This window comes from Dipodomys spectabilis, unplaced genomic scaffold (assembly GCF_019054845.1).
Source record: "Dipodomys spectabilis isolate Male_0828 unplaced genomic scaffold, ASM1905484v1 ptg000001l, whole genome shotgun sequence".
Lineage (NCBI taxonomy): Eukaryota > Metazoa > Chordata > Mammalia > Rodentia > Heteromyidae > Dipodomys > Dipodomys spectabilis.
Window position 1 is genome coordinate 32,042,345 of NW_024870678.1, and position 23,008 is coordinate 32,065,352.

Genomic DNA, 23,008 nt, shown 5'->3' on the forward strand with positions numbered 1-23,008 from the left:
CCCCAAAAAAAAAGAATTATATTTAGTAAAACAGATAAGTATGGACTGGATTTCAGTTGTATCTGTGGGGATTTATATACCAGCCATTTTCAGAAGGATGAGTATTCTATACTTGAGTGTTCATCAAGGGATCCCACTTGAAGGACACTGGCCCAAGGAAGTTTGTGTCTGCGTAAAATGGAACTCAGTAACCCAACAACTTCTCCATCCTAATTGTTCTAATATTGCTCTGACAGTAGTTGCTGGTTCTCTCTTGTGGGATTCATCTTTTTTACCTGATTTTTTTGTCTATGTCCTGATTCTATGGCTTGGTAGGAGACAAAAAACAAGTATCTGTTACTCCATTGGGTTCCCATGGGGCTGTACTGGGTTAGTGAATCCTCACAGCCTCTGATATCTGTTTCCTTGTCTCCCTTACTTCCTGTCTTTCCCTTTTACTTTTAACAGGAGAGGATATTGAAGCACTGCTTCCAGAGAACTCTCACTTAGATGAGATCCAGTAGGACAGGCATTACACACACATTTTTGTCCACAGGTAGGTGGGTGGCTTGGGACACCTGGGGACATTTGCACTTGAATTTCCATACCCTATATACTTCACTGTGATTCCTCCAAGGGTCAAATTCCATGGAAAAAATTATTTTGCTGATTTATTTTTATTTTTTGTTGGTCATGGGCTTGAACTCAGGGCCTGGGTGCTGTCACTGAGATCTTTCACTCAAGGCTAGTACTTTATACACTTTGAGTCACAGTACCACTTCTGGTTTTCTGGTGGTTAACTAGAGATAAAAAATCTCATGGATTTTCCTGCAAGATCTGGCTTCAAACTGCAATCCTCAGATCTCAGCCTCCTGAGTAGCTAGGATTACGTGTGCGAGCCACCAGTGCCTGGCCTTATTTTGCTGATTTTTTTTTTTTTAGGCTTTCTCTCCTGTTATGATTTTCTTGTGAAGATTTCAGAGATTGCAGAATTTCCACGTAAACACTATTATATCAGTTTTGAGTTGTCTGTAGAAAAGACATTTTCAGGGTGGAAAAGGCCTGCATTTCTTTAGGATCCTGGCTCCACTAAGCAGCATAGCAGATAAAAAAAAAGTTGGATAAAGCAGGCAGAAGTTAGTTATAGGAGACACACATTGACGTCTACCTTACTAGCAAAAAAAATGAGGTGGCCTCAGGTTGGGTAGCTCATAGTGCTGATTTCTTTGTTCTGTTTACAGATCTACATAATACACTTAAAATACTGTAATATTGTTTCATCTGGGGAATTTGTTTAAATGTAAGAATACGATCTTTTATTTGGACTTCAGGGTTTTCAGCCATATAAAACAATGAAAGAGCTGAGTGCTGGTGGCTCATATCTGTAATCCTACTTCAGTAGGCTGAGATCTAAGGATGTTGAGGTGAAGCCAGCCCAGACAGACAAAAATGAGAGACTCTTTTATCTCCAGTTAACCAGCAAAAAGCAGAAATGGAGATGTGGCTTAGGCTCAAGTGGTAGACTGCAAGCTGTGAATGAAAAAGCAAAGCAACAGCTCAGGCCCTTAGTTTAAGCCCAAATACTGGCACAAAAGGAAAAGACGAAAGAGAACATTTGTTTAAAAGCTTTTATGTGTAGTATAATTACACACACACACACACACACACACACACACACACACACACTTTTGGCAGAATAAGGGATTGAATACCCAGGCCAAGGCCTCTTGCTTCCCAAGCAAGTGCTCTACTACTTGAGTTACTTATGCTTTTGAGATAAGATCTTAATAATCCTGCCTCTGATTTCCCAAGCACCTAGGAATAAAGGTATGGTCTACAATACTCATTTCCAATTTATGTTATATGGTCTCAAGAAAATCACTAATCCTCCATTTCTCCTTTTGTAAAATATAGTTGGTATAATTCAATCCAAATAATACAATTAACACCTCAGTCAACATTAGCAACTTAGGATTTACATTAAAAGATTTTTTTAAAGGTGGAAGAAAATACAATTTATTAAAGGAATATTCAACATCATAGCAATACCAAATAGTATTAATTTCTTCATATATAAAATGTGCTGGGAGATGCATGCCTTAACAGTTTTATTAGATATGGCTATAGGTGACATCCTTCTAGATAAAAAATTACGTAGAATCACAGATACAGATACCTTAACTTCATTTCTCTGTCATCAGTATGTTTAAATCACTATTAGACTCTAAGCATTTAATAGTTAGAAAAAAAAAAAGGACAGAGTTTCTCAGGAAACAAACATGATAGTCAATTTGGTTTTCTAGAGTAACTTTCCATTTGTTTATGTGTTTCAATATATTTGCCACCAAAATCATGCCCCTTGCTAAAGAAGCAGATTCAGGCTGTTTTCAAGTGCATTAAACATTTCCACTTACGTAAAAATGAATAGGAATACGTGACACCATACTGCCACTACATATACATTTCAGTAGAATAACTTCTAGAGTGTAATAAAGGGAGTAATTTGCTGTCCAGTGCCCTAAGTTAGATGCCAGTTTTCTGTAAGGATAAATTTGTGCAACACTTGTGTTCTGCTCTCTCAAGTCTGACATCTAGCTGATAGTACATTATAACTTTTTAAAGAATTAAAACTGATAAGGACTGGAATGTAGCTGAGTGGTAGTGCCATACACAAATCCCTGGCTCATTCCAGTAGGCCAAATAACAAGCCAGTACTTAAATATGGTAACATGTTGAAGTTATGCCCACAAATCCAATGTTCGGTTTGAGAGTTTGCATTTGTCTCTTTTATCAAGGACTTGTGATTAGAACCATTGACCACAGACATGAAAAGTGTGTCCTGGGCCACAGGCCATATTGACCAACGGGAACCAATAGTAATTGTCTTTTTGCACACTTACTCACAACCGTTTCTATTAAAAATTTTGGTTCTCCAGGTTCTCTGCTCCTACATTCATTTCCTACCTTACTTCATAGCCATCTTAGAGCCCTTCCTCATCCCAAATCTTGTCTCCAAGGATCAGCCTAAGATGGCAGCCACAAACATGATACAATATCAGAGGAATTGGGAAGCGCCCACATTACTCTACGCTGAGGCTTCATTCAGCTGTTCAGAAAATTACAACATATATACCTGTCAAAGGTACCATCTCAAGTATAAACATGTGAAATCCGATTTAAGAAACATTTTCTGGGGGAAGTGAGAAAGGAGAGCCTGGAAACTTAAAGCAGACCTGGGGAAGCTGCCCAGGGGCTCCAGGGCCAGTGGTGGTTACTTCTCAACAAAGCACTGCCATACTGAGGTCATGTTGAAATACCGACTTTTCTGCCTCAGCAGACCACAAGCTTCTGTTTCCAAGGATAGATTTGATAAATTGAGAAGTAAGATAGTAAAAGTCTTTAATCACATGAATTCCTCTCTAATAAATTTCAACTCCTCTCTAAATTTCAAAACACTTCACCTACCTCCTAAAGGAAATCTACAATAAAGGTTTATGATTTACAGGATCTTGCAAGAGGTCATAAATGGCAGAGCCCAACATAGGAAATTGTGAGTGAAGCATGTCCTTGCCCTAAGCTATTTAAATTACACTTATTACAGATACATCCCATTTATGAGGTAGTCAGATTCCTCAGATGTAATGGGACGAGCTTTCTTAAGTTTCTGTTTCACCAATCGTAATCGGCAAACAACCATGAGAAGAAGCGAAGCAGTGATTGCCAAACCCAATGCCAGAGGCAGTACGGCACCTGTGAAAGGTTGGAAACGGTAGGTCAGTTACTGACAGCAGTGACAGCGGCAGCTTAAGAGCTGATGAGCACTTTGCATTATTTAATCTGAACAACTGAAATTGGTACCGTATTACCACCATTGTATAGATTAAGAGTCACAGAGAAAGCTTAAGTAATTTACTCAAGTGTTTGGCTTGTAAGTCATAGGTTTAGTCTCAAATCTGACTTTTTTGTGTGTTGGTGTTTTTTTGTTTTTGTTTTTTGTTTGCCAGTCTTAGGGCTTGAACTCAGGGCCTGGGCACTGTCCCTGAGCTCTTTTGCTGAAGGCTAGCGCTGTACTGCTTGAGCCATAGCGCCACTTTCAGCTTTTTCTGCTTATGTGGTACCGAGGACTCGAACCCAGGGCTTCATGCATGCTAGGCAAGCACTCTACCACTAAACCACCTTTCCAGCACAAACTATGACTCTTTAAAACAAAATTCTGTACCAGGTTCCTATAGAATCTGCATGGTGCTGTGGCTCTAAGTGGCAAAGTGCTCCTTTGAGCAAAAAGAACTCAGAGAGAGTGCCTAAGCACTGAGTTCAAGTTCTACAACTGACAAATGATGCCAGGTAAACTTAAAAAAGTATCACCAAGTTTCAGAATTCTGTCAAGTACTGCTTTGTGAGAGATTTCATTATCCTTGTCATTAAAGGGCTAAGCGGATCAGACTTGATAGTTCAGCAACTTGCTATATAACATGGCCAATAGAACATTCTTCAGTTGTGTCTGTTACCAAAGCAAAGCATGAGCCCAATGGGGTTGGAACAGTTACCCACAGCTTGCTTCCCCTGTAACCAGAATGCCAGACAGCTGAGGTTGGAACGGGTTAGGCTGGGAGTCTTTTTGTCATTTTCCTGCCCTGACCAGAACCAGCTAATTATATTCCAGTTTGTAAGAAATAGTTGGTGGCTCTTGGAGCCAAACCATTAGGAAGGATTGAAGCAGTGATTCTGGATATCTCTGGAGCCTGATGTGAGGGGACTGGAATGAAGTTCTGGGCTGTCAGTTTATCAAGATTTTTCTTAGCCAGGCTCTGGTGACTCACACCTTTAATCCTCAGGAGCTGAGGATTTGAGGACCACGGTTCAAAGTCAACCCAGGCAGGAAAGTCAGTGAGACTCTTATCACCAGTTAACCACCAGAAAACCAGAAGTGGCTCTGTGGCTCAGTGTCTACACATAGAGTGCCATCCTTATGTGAAAGAGCTGAGGGATAGTACCCAGGCCCTGAGTTCAAGCCCCACAACTGAGAAAATTCTAGTCAGAAAATTAGAGATTTAATATTTTCCATCCCCTTTTAAAACACCTTAACATGCCTCACAGTAACCAGTTGAGTGATGAGTTATGTATTCTGCTCATATGAATGGAAGCAACACACTCAGAACACCTAACAACTAGAATAGGTGCCAGCCAACTGTAATACATGGCTGTGATATGGGAGCAAGAGGAGGCTGGCTTCTCTCCAGATGCTTATGAGAACACAGACCCCTAAGAGCCATCATTCATACATAAGCCAGGCAGTGCACTAATTGCCTTACAGAAGGCAGCTAGTAGTTCTCCCCAACACCTCCATGAAGCAGGAATAGTTACTATTCTCATCTCACCAATGAGGAAATTGGGGTCCAGAGAGATAAGAACCTGCCCAAGGTCATTAAGGTTAGTGGTGGAGCCAGTATTTGAACTGTGGCAGCTGGCCTTAAAACCCAGTTCTTAACCATTACACAGATGTGGGGCTTTTCTCACAAAATGTCAACCCCTAGAAGAGTGTACAAAAGAAAAAGCTGAGGTCCATGGATGGAAGGCAACTGTCAAGAGCACCAAGATGCATTGTTGTTCTAGCCCTTGCATCACTGCTCTGGCCACAGACTTTTGTGGCTTCACCTGCTATCTTCAGGCACTTGTCTCTGCAGGTGTATCTACTTGGCAATGCATTTCAGTTACTGTTACCTGCTTCGGGAGGCGGGTGTTCTTCTCTTGCATGATCACTCTTGGACTCAAAAATATAACTTTCCTCCTCTTTTTTATTCTTCATTGAGGAGCTATCTGTAAAAAAATAGACATAAGCTGAACGTGTACTAGAAAGTTCAGGAAATAAACCAAGTGTGATGGCTCACACCTATAATCCTAATTGGGAAGATGAGATTGGGAAGACTGCAGTTCAAGGCCAGGGTGGCAGGAAAGTTCACCACACCTAAAAACACAGCTAGATGTATGTGGTGGTGTGTACCAGTCATAAACTTCATGAGAAGCTGAGATTGGAAAGTTTATGGTTTTAGGCAAGTCCAGAAGACTCCATCTCAATGGAGTTCGGGGTGTGGTGGTAGGGCCCAAACCCCCAAATTACACCAAACCACAGGTTTTTTCATTAAATAAATGTAGCCTTATTAAAACTCATTTATATCTCTGGTGCCAGTGGCTCATGCTTGTGATCCTAGATGCTCAAGAGGCTGAGATCTAAGGATCAAGGTTTGAAGCCAGATAAGTTTGTGAGACACTTATCTCCAATTAACCACTCAAAAACCAGAAGTAGTGCTGTGGCTCAAAGTGGTAGAGCGCTAACCTTGAGCAAAAGAGCTCAGGGACAGGCCCAACAAAAACAAAACAAGCTCATTACCTTGTCCTCGCTTTTTCCACTGAGCCAGAGGTAGAAGAAATCTTTATCATGGATGAGTATTAGTCCTTCAACTCTAAAATCTATTATTCACTTTTTGATCCACCCTAAGATGCCTCAGTTGGACTTTTAAGTTCTCTTTCTCACCCTCTGTTCCAATGAGCACTGTTCACTTTGGGATGCCAGAGTGTCCTGCTTAAGTAATTGTTATTCTCATGAAGGTTATTAAAATCCTTTCTAGCCACATTTCAGAGTGCAACTGAGCTTCCCTGTCGACTCTGCAGCCAGGTCTGACTTATCCCATTAGGCACCACAGCCACAGAGCCTCGGGTTGGTTCATCATGCTTAAAGGGCTCACAAAACTGTCTAATTCAATTTCTTCAAAAATCACAAGAAAAAAAATATTTTATATATATATATATATAATAGTGAATTCAGCCTGGATTATCCTCATCTTTGTATCAATACAATCATAATTTTTTTTTTATTTTAATGGTGGGGCCCTAAAAGGCTGCAGTGCCTGGGCTGGGAATGTGGCTCAGTGGTAGAGTGCTTGCCTAACATGCATGAAGCCCTGGGTTTAATCCCTCAGTACCACATACACAGAAAAGCCAGCAGTGGCATTGTGGCTCAAGTAGTAGAGTGCTAGCCTTGAGCAAAAGCAGCTCAGAGACAGTGCCAGGCCTGTGTACTCCAGTGCTATGGCTCCTCTTCCTGACCTTCCAGTGTCCTCATGGGTGGGTCTCAGGGGAGGTCTAACTGCTCCCTGTCTCTGTAGCTATGAATACACAGACTGGGGAAACACAAATAGGAAGGGCATAGTCTACTGCTGTAGGCTTGCCCGATAATGCATGACCCTACCTTGAAAATACCCAAAGGAAAAGAGGGCTAGAGTCATAGCTTAAGTGGTTGAATGCCCGTCTAGTAAGTACCAGGTCCTGAGATCAAGCCCCTTGATCTCAACAAAGAGTTTAATGCATTTTACCAAATACTTTTTTCCCTGGATGAAGGCAAGATAAAATAGGGAGTTCAGTGGTAAGAGCTGTGGACAGCCTATACCAGACATCCAGCACCACCCCACCTAAAAAATCCCCAACTAACCTGGGATGGAAATTACTCAGGTAAAAGAATTCTTATTAGGGCTGGGTGTAGATCAGTAGTAGAGTGAGTGTTAACATGTGTGGGGCCTGGATTTTATTCCTAGCACACACATAATTTGAGTTTGAGCATGTACATAATGTTTTTGCATTAGCCCCTAGACAACACAGTCTAACAATTTATATACAGCATTCCCATTATATGAGGTATTATAAGTAATCTAAAATTATTTAAAGTATACAGGAAGATGTGTATAAGTTACATGCAAATAACATGTCATTTTATGTATATCCCCTGGCATATACCAAGGGAGGACTGTTTTTAGTATGTGTTTCCTCTTATGAATTTGCAGGGGTTTTTGTTTTTGTTTAGTTTTTCCAAATCCCTCCCTCCCTCCGTCCCTTCTTCCCTCTCTCCCTTCCTTCCTTTCTCCTCCTTCTCTCCCTCCCTCCCTTCCTTACTTCCTTCTTTCCTTCCATCCTCCCTCCCTCTCTTTTTTCTCTTTCCTTTCTCTCTTTCTTGCTAGTACCAAGGTCTGAACTCAGGGCCTTGAGCTTGCTTACTCAAGTGGCATTCTACTGCTTAAGCTATGCCTCTAGCCTGGCTCTTTTCTGGTTAGAAAAGTCTCAAGGATGTTTATGCACAAGCTGACTTCAAACATCAGGTCTCCAGATCTTAGCCTCCTGAGTAGCTAGGATTACAGGTGTAAGCTACTACTGAATGGCTCAAATTCTTCGTCTTAACTCTTCTTTCTTTTGGAGATACTTCCTTAACACTCTTCACGCATGAACTTAATTTTGAGCCATGTATAATGACAGGAAATAAGGCTCTTCATGGACAAACCGCCCCGATTCCTTACCTGGCACCCCGAGGATGACTTCACTTTCTGAACCCATGGAGAAGGAATGGTTTTTCCCTGTGTCTGACAATGTAACTGGCTGGTTGGGGGTAGTGGTTCTCTGGGACTTTTCCAACAAGGAGTCCTCGCCTGCATCTTGACTCTGCCCCATGGTTCTTGACTGGGCAGGATTGGCTGCTGTTTGACTCACCATCTTGCGATCAAAGCCCACTGGAGAAGGGAAGAGCTCCGTTAGTTCCCACATTTCTTTTCTGAACTTTAATTAAAATCATTGCAGAGCTAGGAATGTGGTTTAGTGGTAGAGTGCTTCCTAGCATTCATGAAGCCCTAGACTCTATTCCCCAGTACCACATAAACAGAAAAAGCCAGAAGTGGTGCTGTAGCTCATGGTAGAGTGCTAGCTTTGAGCACAGAGAGGGTCAGGGACAGTGCCTAAGCCCTGAGTTCAAGCTCCAGAACTGGCAATAAAACAAAATAAAATAAAATATTTGGGCTAGGAAGGTAGGTAGCTTAGTGGTAGAGTGCTTGCTTTTCATGCGTGAGGCCCTGGGTTCGATTCCTCAGCACCCCATAAGCAGAAAAAGCCGGAAGTTCCGCTGTGGCTCAAGTGGTAGAGTGCTAGCCTTGAGCTGAAGAGCTCATAGCGCCCAGGCCCAGAGTTCAGCCCCATGATATGATTTAAAGTGTCACTGCAGATACTTTAAAGCCAGAGCCCCATAGAAGTTATTCTGATTTTTAATGCATAATCTACTCTCTTTTCTTCCAGCAATTAACTTTTCAAACATTACATAAAGAAATAGGTAACAAATCTTAGTTTGAGACAGTCCTTCCTCAAGCTAGTATTTCATTTAGCTTTTTACTGAAGCTTTTTTCCCCCTTGGTAACTTGATGAGCAAGTGCTCTACCGATTGAACCATACTGCCAGCCGTTTGTCTTCTATTTTTCAGATAAGGTCTAGAGATTGCCTGAGTTGGGCCTTGGACCATGATCCTTCTACCTCTGCTTCCCCAAGACTGGGATTATAAGTGGCCACAGCTCTTCTCCTTTTAGTGCATTTATGAATGTGGCATAGTAAGATTGACTTATAGCTATAATTTAGTTGCACTGTAACTTGTCAGAAATATTCTTTAAAATTTATAAGACAATGCTGGGCATTTTGGCACATGCCTATAATCTCAACATTTGGTTGGAAGCTGGGATTACTTGAGATTGAGAGGCCAGTTTGGGCTACACACTGAGACTCTTCTCAAAAAAAAAAATTATCAGAGCTAAAGATGTGGCCCAAATGATAGAGCACCTGTGTAACAAGTATGAACCAACCCCTGAGTTTAAACCAAGTACTACCAAAAACAAAAGCAAAATAATCAGTGTTAGAAGTGGAAATGTGGCTGGGAAGGTGGCTCAGTGGTAGAGCGCTTGCCTTGCATGCCTGAGGCCCTGGGTTCAATTCCTCAGCACCACATAAGCAAAAAAAAAAAGAAGTGGAAATGGGGGGGGGGGGGGGGAAGGGAGTGCTGGTACCATGGCTTCAACTTCATTGAAGGTGAAGTTCTTTGGTTTGTGTTATACTTCGGTTTGTGCTATATTCAGTTTGAGCCACACCTCCACTCTGGCATTTTTCTAGTTAATCAGAGATGGAGTCTCTGACTTTTCTGCCCAACATGGCTTTGAATCCTGATCCTCTAATTTCAGTCTCATGGGATTAGAACTAAGATTATAGGCATAAGCCATTCCTACCTACCTCACTTCAATTATTATTATTGTTTTTGTACTAGTTCTGGGCTTGAACCCAAGGCCTGGATGCTATCCCTGAGCTTTTTGGCTCAAGGCTAGCATTCTACCACTTAAGTCACAGCTCCACTTTTGGATTTTTGCTGATAATTGAAGATAAGACTCACAGATTTTCCTGCCCAAGCTGACTTCAAACTTTATATCTCAGCCTCCTCAGTAGTTGGGATTAAAGGCATGAGCCACAGGCATTTGGCATTCACTTCAAATTTTTTTTAAGCTTATGTTATACAGCAGTATTTTTAGGATGGGAAAATAGTTGGCAAGCTAAAAAAAAAAACATGCAATACCAAAATTTGACATTTGCAATACAGACTAAAGACTTCAGTTAATTCCCATTTAAGCATGGCTTTTTTTCTTTTAACATAAAGTTAGATATAAAGCCAGGCAGAGGAAGAACACCGAGTTTCATTTTAGGCTGAGAGCACAGACCTCCCCAAGCCATCCCCTGGTGCTGAGGCGGTGTGCTCACTCACAGTTTTGACAGAAGGCTTCGTCAGACCCATCTGGACACTGCGGCATGCCGTCGCAAGCCAGGGTGATGTCGATGCAGCAGCCGTCATCGCAGAAGAAGTGGTAGCGCGAGCAAACAGTCAGGCATCCTGTTTGTAAACCAGTCTCAAGTCACAGGAGTGCAGGAAAATTAACACCCACTGTGTCCGGTTGTAGATGCTAGGGGAAGGGGAACACGCATTTGGGTAAAGTGACGGGGATAAGGAGGAAATCTAACAGAGCCCAAGCAACAGGTTCCAGAAAGGTATAAGGGTATCTTCTTGAACCCCTGACTAAACTCAGGAATCTTTGTCTGAGGTCTGTTCTCCAAGCCTGCAATATTGGGGTCAAGAACAGCTACTGGGGATACTCTGTGCAGCTGGGTCCTCTGCATGCCTTCCTTCCCCCATCACCAGGTCCTCTTCCTCTGGCCATTTATTGCTCCTCAGCAGGCCACCTAACACACCACTTGGCTGGCTATGTTTCTTTAATTTTTGTTGTTGTTGTTTGTCATAGGGCTAGAACTCAGGATGTGGACACTGTCCCTGAGTTTTTTTTCTCAAGGCTGGTGCTCTACCACTTTGAGCCACAACTCCACTTTCAGTTTTCTAGTGGTTAATTGGAGATAAGTCTCACAGACTTTCTTACCTGGGCAGGCTTTGAACCTCAATCCTCAGATCTCAGCCTCCTAGGATTATAGGCATGAGTCATCAGCACCTGGTTTGACTATGTTTTAGTAGAGACATAATTTTCCACATTTAAGTTGCTCCTCTTGTGTAAAAAGAACTAAATAGTTGTTGTTTTTTTAAACTAGATCAGCTTTCTACTATTGAATCCTATTTGTTGCCTACTGTTATATCCTTGGGGCTATCAAGAAACAATCTTTAGCTGCTGGCTGAATGAATTTCAAGGAATGATGACATTTTCTCTTTTTGAGATCTTGAGAGTTTTTAGTCTGAAGTGTAATTCATAAGGACTAAAATAAATCTCTCTCCACTAAGTCTGTTATGTAACCTAGGCTGATATCAAACTCTGTATAGCCCAGGCTGGCCTTTAAACCTTGTTCCTACTCCCTCAGCCTCCCAAGTACTGGGATTTCAGGTCCTTACCACTTACCCTGCTAAATATTTTTTCCCACTCTTGGTTTAGCCAACTTTACTAGACTTAGTTACCAAGAATCGGGTGACTTCCTGACCCTGGTAATACAGATGAAAAATATACAGATTCAATAGGGTCATAGGAAGTCCCACAATTGTACAGTGACAGAATATACTAGACATTTCCCTCAGGAACATGAGAGGGTGGTAATTACATTCCATTGATGATGGTGGATGAGCAGAGTTCACATGTTCAAATGGCTTCGGAGACATAGTTTATTGAAAAGCAATTACACTAAGATGTTAGAAAGGAATCTATCTGGGTTTAGGGCAATTTTAAGATAGCTTAATACAGGAAGAAAAGAATTACCATAGAACAGCCTTCAGCTAAAGAAAAAATTGGCCTGCAAAGTCAGCTCTAGCCACTAGGAGGAGTCAGGAGAAAAAATAAAGGGAAACTGACCATCAAGCAAGAGACAGTCACTTGTCACATTTCTTAAATTCATGACACATAAATCCTAAGTAGGTCAAGATGTAGGATTCAAGATCTGAATAGTTTTAGAGATAGACCCATATGTATAATTTAGTTATGTCTGTTTCTGTAACCTCCAAACTTTGACATATTGACATCTAAAATGTACTTATGATGTACAGATATTCTACTGTGCCTAAAGTATTGCATACTGTCTCACATCTACCTAAGATTTTAGATTCAATTTTCTTCTTTCCTGTGGCAAAAATGAATTGTGCATCTCTGAGGGATCCTGTTTGGAGACCATAATCAGATCACACTGAAAATACTCCTTGACTACATTTTTTCCCTCTCTTAAACATTTTGAAATGACTTACTATATTGGCAATGGAATGTACTCATCAGCTGAGTCTTCCTTCTGTCCTGTGGCATGCTTTTCCTTCCCCTTCATATTTTATTGTAAATTGACAAATAACAGAATATATTATGGAGTATAATGTGATGGTTTGATATATGTGTACATTGTAGAAAGACTAAATCAAACTTTTTTACGGCCAGAACATTTAAAATGTATTCTTCTAACATTTAAAAATATGCATTATTTTTAACCACAGTAACCAGGGCTGTGCAATAGGCCCCTAAACTTACTGCTTCAAATGACTGAAACCAATCTACACTGCATCTATGGACTGGAACTTTGTTTTTTGTTTTGTACTATCAGTGTCTTGTGCATTCCAAGCTTGTGTGTTCATGGCTAGCACTCTACTACTTGGGCTCTTTGCTAGTTATTGGGAAGTATGAGTCAGATTTGTTTGCCTGAGCTGGCTTCAAAGCTTGATCCTCAGATGGAGGTGCCTAGGATTACAGGTGTGAGTCATCATTGCCCAGCCAGGAACCTGTTTTCAGTACTGTGTTTTTAGCAAAATCTCTCATTCCATAAACACATAGAATATAAACTGCCAACCCAACACTGCCTTCCAGATGGCTTACCTCCTGGGGTGTAGGTCCTGGCACGCACAGCCACCGACACATTGTCAGAGCTTCTCTGACCCACAGTGTCAGTCACAGTCAGCTGGAACGTATACTCCCCTTCCTGCAGGTGGGAAAGCTTCAGGGTTCCTGGCTGAGGCACCTGACATGTGAACCGAAGGGATCGTGTTTAGTGGGGGTGCAGGGTCCAGTGCTCTCCTGAAAGTCAGCGTTGTGCTTGGAGAAGTGCTCTGATCTGCCTCTCTTCTCCAGGCCCAACACTGATGAATGCTAAATCCCATGCCATTTTCTTTTCTTTTCTTTTTTTTGGGTCCGGCGTGGGGCCTGAACTCTGGGCCTGGGCGCTGTCCCTCAGCTCTTCAGCTCAAGGCTAGCGCTCTACCACTTGAGCCACAGCGCTACTTCCGGCTTTTTTCTTTTTGCTTATGTGGTGCTGAGGAATGGAACCCAGGGCCTCAGGCATGCAAGGCAAGCGCTCTACCACTGAGCCACCTTCCCAGCCCCCCCATGCCATTTTCAACCCACCATTTCCAATGTTATCTGAGCTGACAATATCCTTGACTGACAATCTTTTCACTGTCCTTACCAGTCTCTGTTCTAAACCTCTATCTTCTCCTCTAACTCTGTAGTCCATGTTACGTCCCTTCCTCCTCCATTGGTAACCTTGAGTACTTCAAGGAGAAAATCAGGACCATGGTTATGACTGCACCACCCACATCCTCTTGGGCATGTCCCTGTATCCATTGCTACATCCCAGTACCTATCGCCATGTCCCTGTATCCATCGCCACATCCTGTGCCCACTGCCATGTCCCATACCCACTGCCACATCCCTGTGCCCACTGCCATGTCCCAGTATCCATCACCACATCTCAGTCCCCATCACATCTTGATACCCATCACCACATCCCTGTGCCCAGCACCACATCATGGTATCCCTCACCACATCCCAGTACCCAACGCCACATCCCAGTACACATCATCACATTAGGTATCCATCTTATCTCCACACCCATTGCCATGTTCCTGCTCCTATCACCACATCCTCGTGCCCATCACCATGTCCCAATACCCATTGCCATGTCCCAGGACCCATCACTATGTCTCAGTACCCATCGTCACGTTCCTGTACACAACACCACATCCTGGTACCATTACCATGTCATGTGCCCATCCCACCTGGGCTGCAGGCCAATCCCTCCTCCTACTGCCTGACTTTCCTTTTATGACTTTCAGAACATTGATAGTTTGATTAATTTCTTTTTCAAATAGTTATGTTATTTGTTTTGTTTTGTTCTTTAGTGCTAGTTCTAGGGCTTGAACTCAGGGCCTGGGCACTGTCCTTGAGCATTTTTACTCAAGGCTAGGGCTCTACTACTTGTGCCACAGCTTCACTTCTGGCTTTTTTTGGAGATCAGAGTCTCATGGGCTTTCCTGCCTGGGCTGGCTTTGAACTGGGATCCTCAGATCTCAACCTCCTGAGTAGCTAGGATTACAGGTGTGAGTCACCAGTGCCCAACTTTCTCCTACCCTTTTTGTACTTGAGTAGTCACTAAAGTGGTCCTGTGTGATATGTTATTCTTTCAGTTTGTGTTTTACAGTAATCTAACAGTATGGCAGTAAACAGAGCTTAACAGCTCTTTGAAATAAATAACAAAGGGCAGGTGGTCTTCTTTGCCAGCTGAAAGCTTTTTGCCATCACTATTGTACACCTGGGGAATTGGTTCAGCTTCCCATTGGTGGTACAGCAGTCAGTCCTAAAAGGCTCTGAGAAATACCAAGTTTTCCCATTCCTTTATAAATATATTCAAGAAATTAAAAACTCCACTAGCCCTATTCAGCACCCACATGTGCAATTCATCACTTACAGAATAAAACTTTTAGTAGCAGGAAGGAAAAGATAGAAGATGATAGAGGATTATTTGCAGCTGCTTAAATAGATACAGTATATTCCAGAAGTGCCAAGTAACAATTAGTGTCCATCCCAAGGGAGCTCTCTTCTATCAATGGCTTGTTCACTGATTTTTTTTTTCTGATAAGCCTTAATTTTCTAAATTCCAATTAATCATTCTGGATAAATGGCTCATTTCCACCCATAGCAAATCCAGCTCTGTCCAGATGATCCAGACAAAGAACAGCAGCAAGCAAATGAGCTGGAACACCCAGCCTCTCACTTCTTACCACGTTGGCTGCAAGCAGGCCTAACCACGAGGTATACTGTTTATTTTTTGGTTCGTGGGAAGACTGTTTTGATTCCACTCTTATTTCATTCTTCTTTTATCCCTTTGGTACTGGTCCTGGTTCTTGAACTCCGAGCCTGGGCACTGTCCCTGAGCTTCTTTGTGCTCAAGGCTAGTGCTCTACCACTTGAGCCACGGTACTACTTCTGACTTTTCCTGAGTGGTTTACTGGGGGTAAAAGTCTCACAGACTTTCCTGCTCAAGCTGGCTTCGGACCACAATGCTCAGATCTCAGTGTCCTGACTAAGATTACAGGCATGAGCCACCAGCACCTGGCTGTTATTTCCCCTTATTTCCTTCTTTACATTCTCTCTCTCTCTCTCTCTCTCTCTCTCTCTCTCTCCCTTCTCTCTTTGTTGGTTGGGGGGCTTGAACTCTGGGCCTGGACACTGTCCCTCAGCTCTTCAGCTCAAGGCTAGCCCTCTACCACTTAAGCTACAGAGCCACTTCCAGCTTTCTGGTGGTTTATTGGAGATAAAGAGTCTCACTGACTTTCTTGCCGGGGCTGGCTTTGAACCATGATCTTCAGATCTCAGCCTCCTGAGTAGCTAGGATTACAGGCGTGAGCCACCAATGCCCTGTTCTCTCTCCCTTTTCCTTCTCCCCTCTCCCTCTCCCTCTCCCTCTCCCTTTCCCTCTTCCTTTCTCTCTCCCTCTCTCTCTCTCTTTCCTGTGATACTGGAGTCTGAACATTTTTTGGTAGGCCAGACCTATCAGGCCAGACCTGAAGCTTCCCTCTCAGCCCTTTTCTGCTTTAGTTGTTTTTCCAATGGGTTCTCATAATTTTTCCTGGCTATCATAAACTACATCCTCTGATAAGGCTGGGATGACAAGCATGCACCACTACAGACAGTTTTATTGGTTGAGATGAAATCTCTAACTTTTTGCCTGGACTTTTTGACCTCTGCCTTCCATGAAGCTGGAATTAAAGAGGTGAGTCACTGTGCCCACCTTCCTTGAAGTGTTTTTACTAAGAAAAAAATAAACAAGAAGAATAAGGCAAATAAAAAAATCACTGTCACTGAGAATTAAAAAAAAGTAGATTTACAGAAGACAGGCTTTTGGGAGACAATTTTATGCTTTATGCCACTTGTGCTTGCTTACAGAAGTTCTGTGAATATGAATGGAAGAGCACTATAAAAGATCATCTCCCACAAACACCAGTTTTCACTAGCAAGGACAACATGAATTACCTGCATGTCCACTGATGGGTCACCCTGTAACAGCGTCCACTCGTACTTGATGATGGCGTGGTCGTCTGTGCTCTCTCGGCCATCCAAAACCACCCCATCCATGGGCAGATGCAAAATCACATCCTTCCCAGCCTTGCTAAGTGGAGGCCTGTCCTCATCTATGGAAGGAAATAATAGAAATGATTCCCTGTTTTCTCATTTATGAGGAGAGCTATCTTGTTGGATGATTAGATTTAGTCCAGAAACATCTTAAGAGAATGGTCATTCATTGGAATTTCTTTCATATTTTCGCTGTTTTGTCTTTACATCAGAAAACAAAATAGGAATATATAATGAACATGGAATTTAGCCATGATACATGTGGAAGGATGGAAAGCTGGCTATTAGCAGTAGCTATGGACAACATGTGAGGAGAAGACAATGTGCAAATACAGAGAAGCAGCTTTATTATCTGAGTGAATTTTTCAGTTTTTTATTTATTATTAATAAGTTTTTTTATTGTGAAAATACTGTACAGAGGGGTTACAATTACATGAGCAAGGTAATGAGTACATTTCTTATCAAGCATTGTTTCCTCCTCCTTTGAATTTTTCAGTTTTTATATGATCTAAGCTCAAAGTTCTATTAAATAGATTTTAAGAAAAAGAAACCTAAAAGATCCTCAATAAAAATAAATGCATTTCTAGTAGTTTTCTCTTTTCCTATTAACTTTATAAAATATATTCAATAAATGGGTACCATTAAATTTGGAACATTAAACAAAAATTCAATTCATACTAAATAAAGTCCACATAGAAATTCTCTGGAATCTAGCTTTTCATCCAGGAAAACACAAGAGGTTTAGAGCTTCTAATAACTGAATTTTTATAACAGAAGCAGCACAGAACTACTGGAAAGTCCTAAGTCCACAAAGTACACATGTATTTGCCTTTGATCTAGAATGGTACTAAATAAGGCTAGAGGAAATAAGCAGTTATTTTCTCTTGAGACAGGGGCTCATTATGTAACCCAGGCTGGCCTTGAAATTCAGATCTTCCTGTCTCAGCCTCCCAAATGCTGGATTACAGGAACATACCAGCATGCCTGGCCAAGAGATACGCGTTTATCAAGAAAATGAACCCCTACTCATAAAATGGTTTGGATGTTGGTTGTTCTCCAAAGACCCATGTGATAAAGGCTTTGTCTCCAAGGTAGTATTAATGGGGAGATGCATAACCTTTGTGAGATCCAAAGGATATTGGAAGCCTGCTCTTCCAATAAAACTGGAAAAGACAGTAGGAGGCTAGACTTTCTTTTGCTTACTAGTTCATGATGTAAGTGGTTTGTTTGGCCACACAATCCTGCCATGATGTGCCACTAATATAAGTAGTAGTGGACTGGAAGAAGCCAGTCCACAGGGTACCCTGTCTTTTCCTAGCTGCTCTGAACAAAGCTTCTCCACAGGCAAGGAGAGATGTGACCTGTACATACCAATGTCCTTTCTAAAGTCCTGACCTTTCACTTTATTACTTAGCAATTGTGGAAAGCATCTTATAATCCAACAGTTAGATGTTACAGTTAGCAGCTATTTACATTCACCTTTCTTTAAAAATACTATTTAAAAATATTAGACAAGCCTGGTGTCAGTGGCTCAGAACCTCTGTAATTCTATCTACTCAGGAGGCTGAGATCTGAGGATCTCAGTTCAAAGCCAGCCCGGGCAGGAAAGTCCATGAGACTCTTATCTCCATTAAACCACCAGAAAACCAGAAGTGACGCTGTGGCTCAAGTGATAGAGTGCTTGCCTTGAGCTGAAGAACTGAGGGACTGCACCCAGGCCCAGAGTTCAAGCTGTACCACCACCAACAACTCTCTCTCTCTCTCTCTCTCTATATATATATATATATATATTACATATTAGACAAATTAAAGTAACTATATAATATAGAGAACAATGAGCATTAATGATCTTGCTATGTTGCATCTTGAACTTGAAATTTCTTACATTACTCACTAAATAGCTAGGACTACAAGTGTACATTACCACATCCAGCACTAATATTTTTTTTGTCAGTTGTGAGGCTTGAACTCAGGGCCTGGGCTGTTCCTGAGCTTATTCTCCTTCCTTCCTTCCTTCCTTCCTTCCTTCCTTCCTTCCTTCCTTCCTTCCTTTCTCTCTCTCTCTTCCTCTCTTTTTCTCTTCTCTTCTCTTTCTCTTTCTTTCTTTTTTTCTTTCTCTCTTTCTGTCTTTTTCTTCCTCCCTTTTCCCACTCCCCTCCCCTCCCTTCCCCTTCCCTTCTTTCATTTTTCCCCCCAGTCCTGGGGCTTGAACTCAGGGCCTGGGTGTTGTCCCTAAGTCTCTTTGTACTCAAGGCTAGTGCTCTACCATTTGAGCCACAGTACCACCTCTGGCTTTTTCTGAGTAGTTTACTGGATATCCTCAGACTTTCCTGCCTGGCCTGGTTTGGAACTGTGACCCTCAGGTCTCAGCCTCCTGAGTAGCCACTGGTACTAAGCTTCCCTGAGTTTTTTTCATTTTCACTCAAGCCTAGCACTCTACCACTTTGAGCCACAGTACCACTTCTGGTTTTCTGGTAGTTAATTGGAGATAAGAGTTTCATGGGCTTTCCTGCCCTGGCTGGCTTCGAACCTGAATCCTCAGATCTCAGCCTCCTGAGTAGCTAGGATTATAGGCCTTGAGCCATGGCCGCTTAAAAAAAACCTTCAAAAGAATTTACCTCAAAGATTTAACGGGGCTGAGAAGGTGGCTCAGTGGTAGAGTGCTTGCCTTGCGTGCATGAGGCTCTGGGTTCGATTCCTCAGCACCACATAAGCAGAAAAAGGCCAGCAGTGGCACTGTGGCTCAAGTGGTAGGCATTAGCCTTGAGCTGAAGAGCTGAGGGACACAGTTCAAGCCCCACAACTGGCAAAACAAACAAAAAAACTCCAAAGATTTAACATGGAAGATCAGTAAGATACCTCACGTAATACGAAATAAAATAATCCTGACCCTCCTGGAAGAAAAAAAAAACTAATTGTAGTAACTTTAATAAAATCACTTATTGTTTTGGGGAGCTTTAAGATATGATCTATGAGCCAGATGTTGGTGTGGTGTCTCATACCTGTAATCCTAGCTATAAGGAGGCTGAATTCTGAGGACCATGGTTCAATCCTCAAAGTCTGTGAGACTCTTATGTCTAATAAACTACAGAAAAAGCCAGAAGTGGTGCTGTGGTTCAAGTGGCAGAGTGCTAGCCTTAAGCAAAAAAGAAGCTCAGGAACAGAGTCCAGGTCCTGAGTTTAAGCCCCAGGATTGGCGCGCGCGCACACACACACACACACACACACACACACACACACACACACACACACACACACACACACACACACACACGATCTATAAACCTAGAGAAATCCTATTATCCTCTAAATTGTTCTCTGATTTACCTGAAATAACCAAGAAAATGTTTCATCTTCAGTTCATGTCCAGGCAACTTACACTGTAAAATGTGATTTGAAATCGGCAGAGTTTATCTACCCAGAAGTAGCCCTTAAATAAACAACATGAAAAGGAATGTACTACCATTAAACCATGCCTGACTTGCTGAAGAAGATTTTGTCATAAAAATATAATAAACTATGGTCAATACTGTGGAAACACTGGTTTCTTCTGAAAACTACAAAAATATCTGGTAAGATCTATAGAGGCAAAATAAGATTTTCACAAATTTAGACTGAGTATATCAAAGCGGAATTCTATCTGGAGAAAAATGAGAATATTAGCTGGGCAACTCACAATACATTGCTGTAAACACAGCCTGAAAAGAGTTCTGAGTCTGTATTGTATGGTGTGGACATAGAACAGCCTGAGAAATTTGAAGAGCTTACTTATACTGATAAACATCATCATGTGTTTTTTATTTATTTTTACTTTTTTGGTAATACTTGGGGCCTTGTACTTGTTAGACAAGCACTGTATCACTTAAGCCACACCTCCAAGCTCCATCGTTTATGAATTGCAACACTCTAGAAAAAGCTGGGATACCAATATGATTATCATCATTTTTGGTCTGGCCTGTTCTGTTTTTTATCCACACTAAGAATCATATATCATTATAATTGCTGCCACTTATTGGATGAATTCTTTGCTACATGTTTTAATAGGCATAACCTCACTTAATTTGCACTAAGAGCCTCAGAGGGAGGTACTGTGATCTTCACATTGCTAATAAGGACTGTAGGAACTAAGAGGCTAAGTTAGTTTCCTACAGTCACACAGACAAGTGGTGATATACTCAGCTCAGATGTGCTCTAGGTATTTCTAACTCAAAGGCTCCTTCCACTAGGCTCTGCGACACTCCAAGTGTGTTACAGATGTTTTCCATGTATTAATATTTATTCACACACCCTAGAGCTGCACATGTAATTGCTTAAACTTCACAACTGTCACCTTAATTTCCTAATAAACACTTTTGTTCACACTTTTTTCTCTAGCATGGGACATTTTCCTGAAAAAGAGACAGGATTTAAACATTCTTATTTTCATCCAAATTCAAATCCCTTCTTTTTCACTTTTTATCACATTGACCAGTAATTTTTTTTTTGTCTGAAGAATTAAGTCCAAACAGGTCGAATCAATAGATCAATAGCCAGGAGGGCCACGCCAAGAAAAAAAGATCTATTCTGCACTTGCAAAATTAGCTGAGGCAAATCCTATTTTACCAAACCTACGAGACTAACGTGCTTCTCAGGTCAATCCCCCTCCACACCTTCCAATCACCACGCAAGAGAAATAACTGCTCACTGTGCGGGCTTTTGCCAGTCTACTGGGCTGTCCCCGGAGCCATCCCTAAGAAATCGACAACCAAGGCCGCTCTTTTGGATACGCACAACGAAGCCAACTTGCCCGGATCCCCCAGATGTTTGGAAAAGTGCAGCCATCTAATAAGGTGCAAAGACCGGCGCTTACCCAGAGGGGGCGGGGCCCAGGCAGTGGCCTTGGCCGGAGCTGCGGTTTCCAGGCCACCCAGATCCGGGGCTCGGCTGAGGCTGAGGTGGGCTTCCAGGTTCCCCAGATCGGGGGCGCGGCTGAGGCTGTAGCTGCTGTAGCCTCGATGCAGCGCGAACTTGCAGACGCTGCGGCCGTGCGCCGTGCAGTTGAAGAGGTAGCAGCGGAGCGCGGCGGCCGGGGCCGTGGGCCGCCGGGGCCGCTCCACCACCGCCACGGAGCAGCGTGGCTCGGAGCAGCAGGACGTCACGCACTGCCGCCAATCCCGCACGGCCGCCGGCGCCCTCAGGAAGCTGGCGCCCGCCGCGATGGAGTCCTTGGTGCGGATGATGGCGTCCGCCATGGCGCTGTAGCCATCGCCGCCCGGGCCGGGGCAGCCCTCTCGTGGGCCGCCGCCGCGCAGCTCCAGCTCCAGCTCCTCCTGCGGCCTCTCCTGCTGGAGCTGCCGGCGGAAGTCCTCCAGCAGCTGCTCCACGCCCGACAGCTGCGCGTGCAGCTCGGACAGCGGCGCGGGCGGGGCTCCGGCGGTGCGGACGCTCGGCAGCCACAGGCAGAGCAGCAGCAGCCGCCCGCGGAGCCGGCGCCCCGAGCCCGTGCCCTCCGCGGCGGCGCACAGCATGGCGGCCGACGCCTGGGGACCGCCGGCGGCCGAGGCCCGAGCGCGGGAGGTCGCCGAGCGCGAGCCTGGGCTCCCGGGTGGCCGAGCACGGGCCTGGGCTTCCGGGTGGCCGAGCACGGGCCTGGGCTCCCGCGGGCCTGGGCTCCCGGACGGCCGAGCACGGGCCTGGGCTCCCGCGGGCCTGGGCTTCCGGGTGGCCGAGCACGGGCCTGGGCTCCCGCGGGCCTGGGCTCCCGGACGGCCGAGCACGGGCCTGGGCTCCCGCGGGCCTGGGCTCCCGGACGGCCGAGCACGGGCCTGGGCTCCCGCGGGCCTGGACTCCGGGCCGCGATGGGCGCTAGGCCCCAGCCTCAGAGAGCAGTGCCCCGGAAGTCTGGCAGCTACCCCAAGGCCGCGTGTTCGCGGAAGCCACCGACCGCCACCGCCGCAGGAGACATGGCGGGCCGGGCCTGGTACCTCTCCTCACTCTTTTCCGGGAGGCTGTCCTGCACCCCAGTACTCTCTGCCTAAAGCGCTGGGTCGCTACGAGGCGGCCATGGCGTAGATCAGCACTGGGCCGGTGAACAGCGGTCGCGAGGGGGCGGGGCTTCCAGTAGAGGGGCGGGGCCTGGCCGGGGACTGATCGTGGCCCCGCCCTCCACGCCCCGACCAGCCTGACCCTCCCAGGCAAGGAGAGTGTGGGCACAGAATAGACAACAGCACAGCCCGGAAGTGGAGGTTGTCAAGGCGGGTCTGGGAGAGTGCTGTACGCTTCAGTTTAAAAGATCCGTTCCTTATGAGGCTAGACCCCCTCCAGTGAACAGAGTGGGG

At 43.9% G+C, this 23,008-nt stretch overlaps 1 protein-coding gene across 1 annotated transcript; it reads right to left on the reverse strand.

Moving 5' to 3' along the window:
• Nucleotides 1–1,550: 1,550 nt before the first annotated feature.
• On the reverse strand, nucleotides 1,551–22,198 carry Lrp11 (LDL receptor related protein 11). Its single transcript, XM_042679463.1, has 7 exons — nucleotides 21,541–22,198; nucleotides 16,593–16,750; nucleotides 13,161–13,302; nucleotides 10,586–10,711; nucleotides 8,322–8,531; nucleotides 5,701–5,796; nucleotides 1,551–3,729 (listed from the first exon to the last, which is right to left on the reverse strand). The coding sequence occupies exons 1-7, from the start codon at nucleotides 22,196–22,198 to the stop codon at nucleotides 3,575–3,577; spliced, it is 1,545 nt and encodes a 514-aa protein (XP_042535397.1). The 3' UTR covers nucleotides 1,551–3,574.
• Nucleotides 22,199–23,008: the final 810 nt, after the last annotated feature.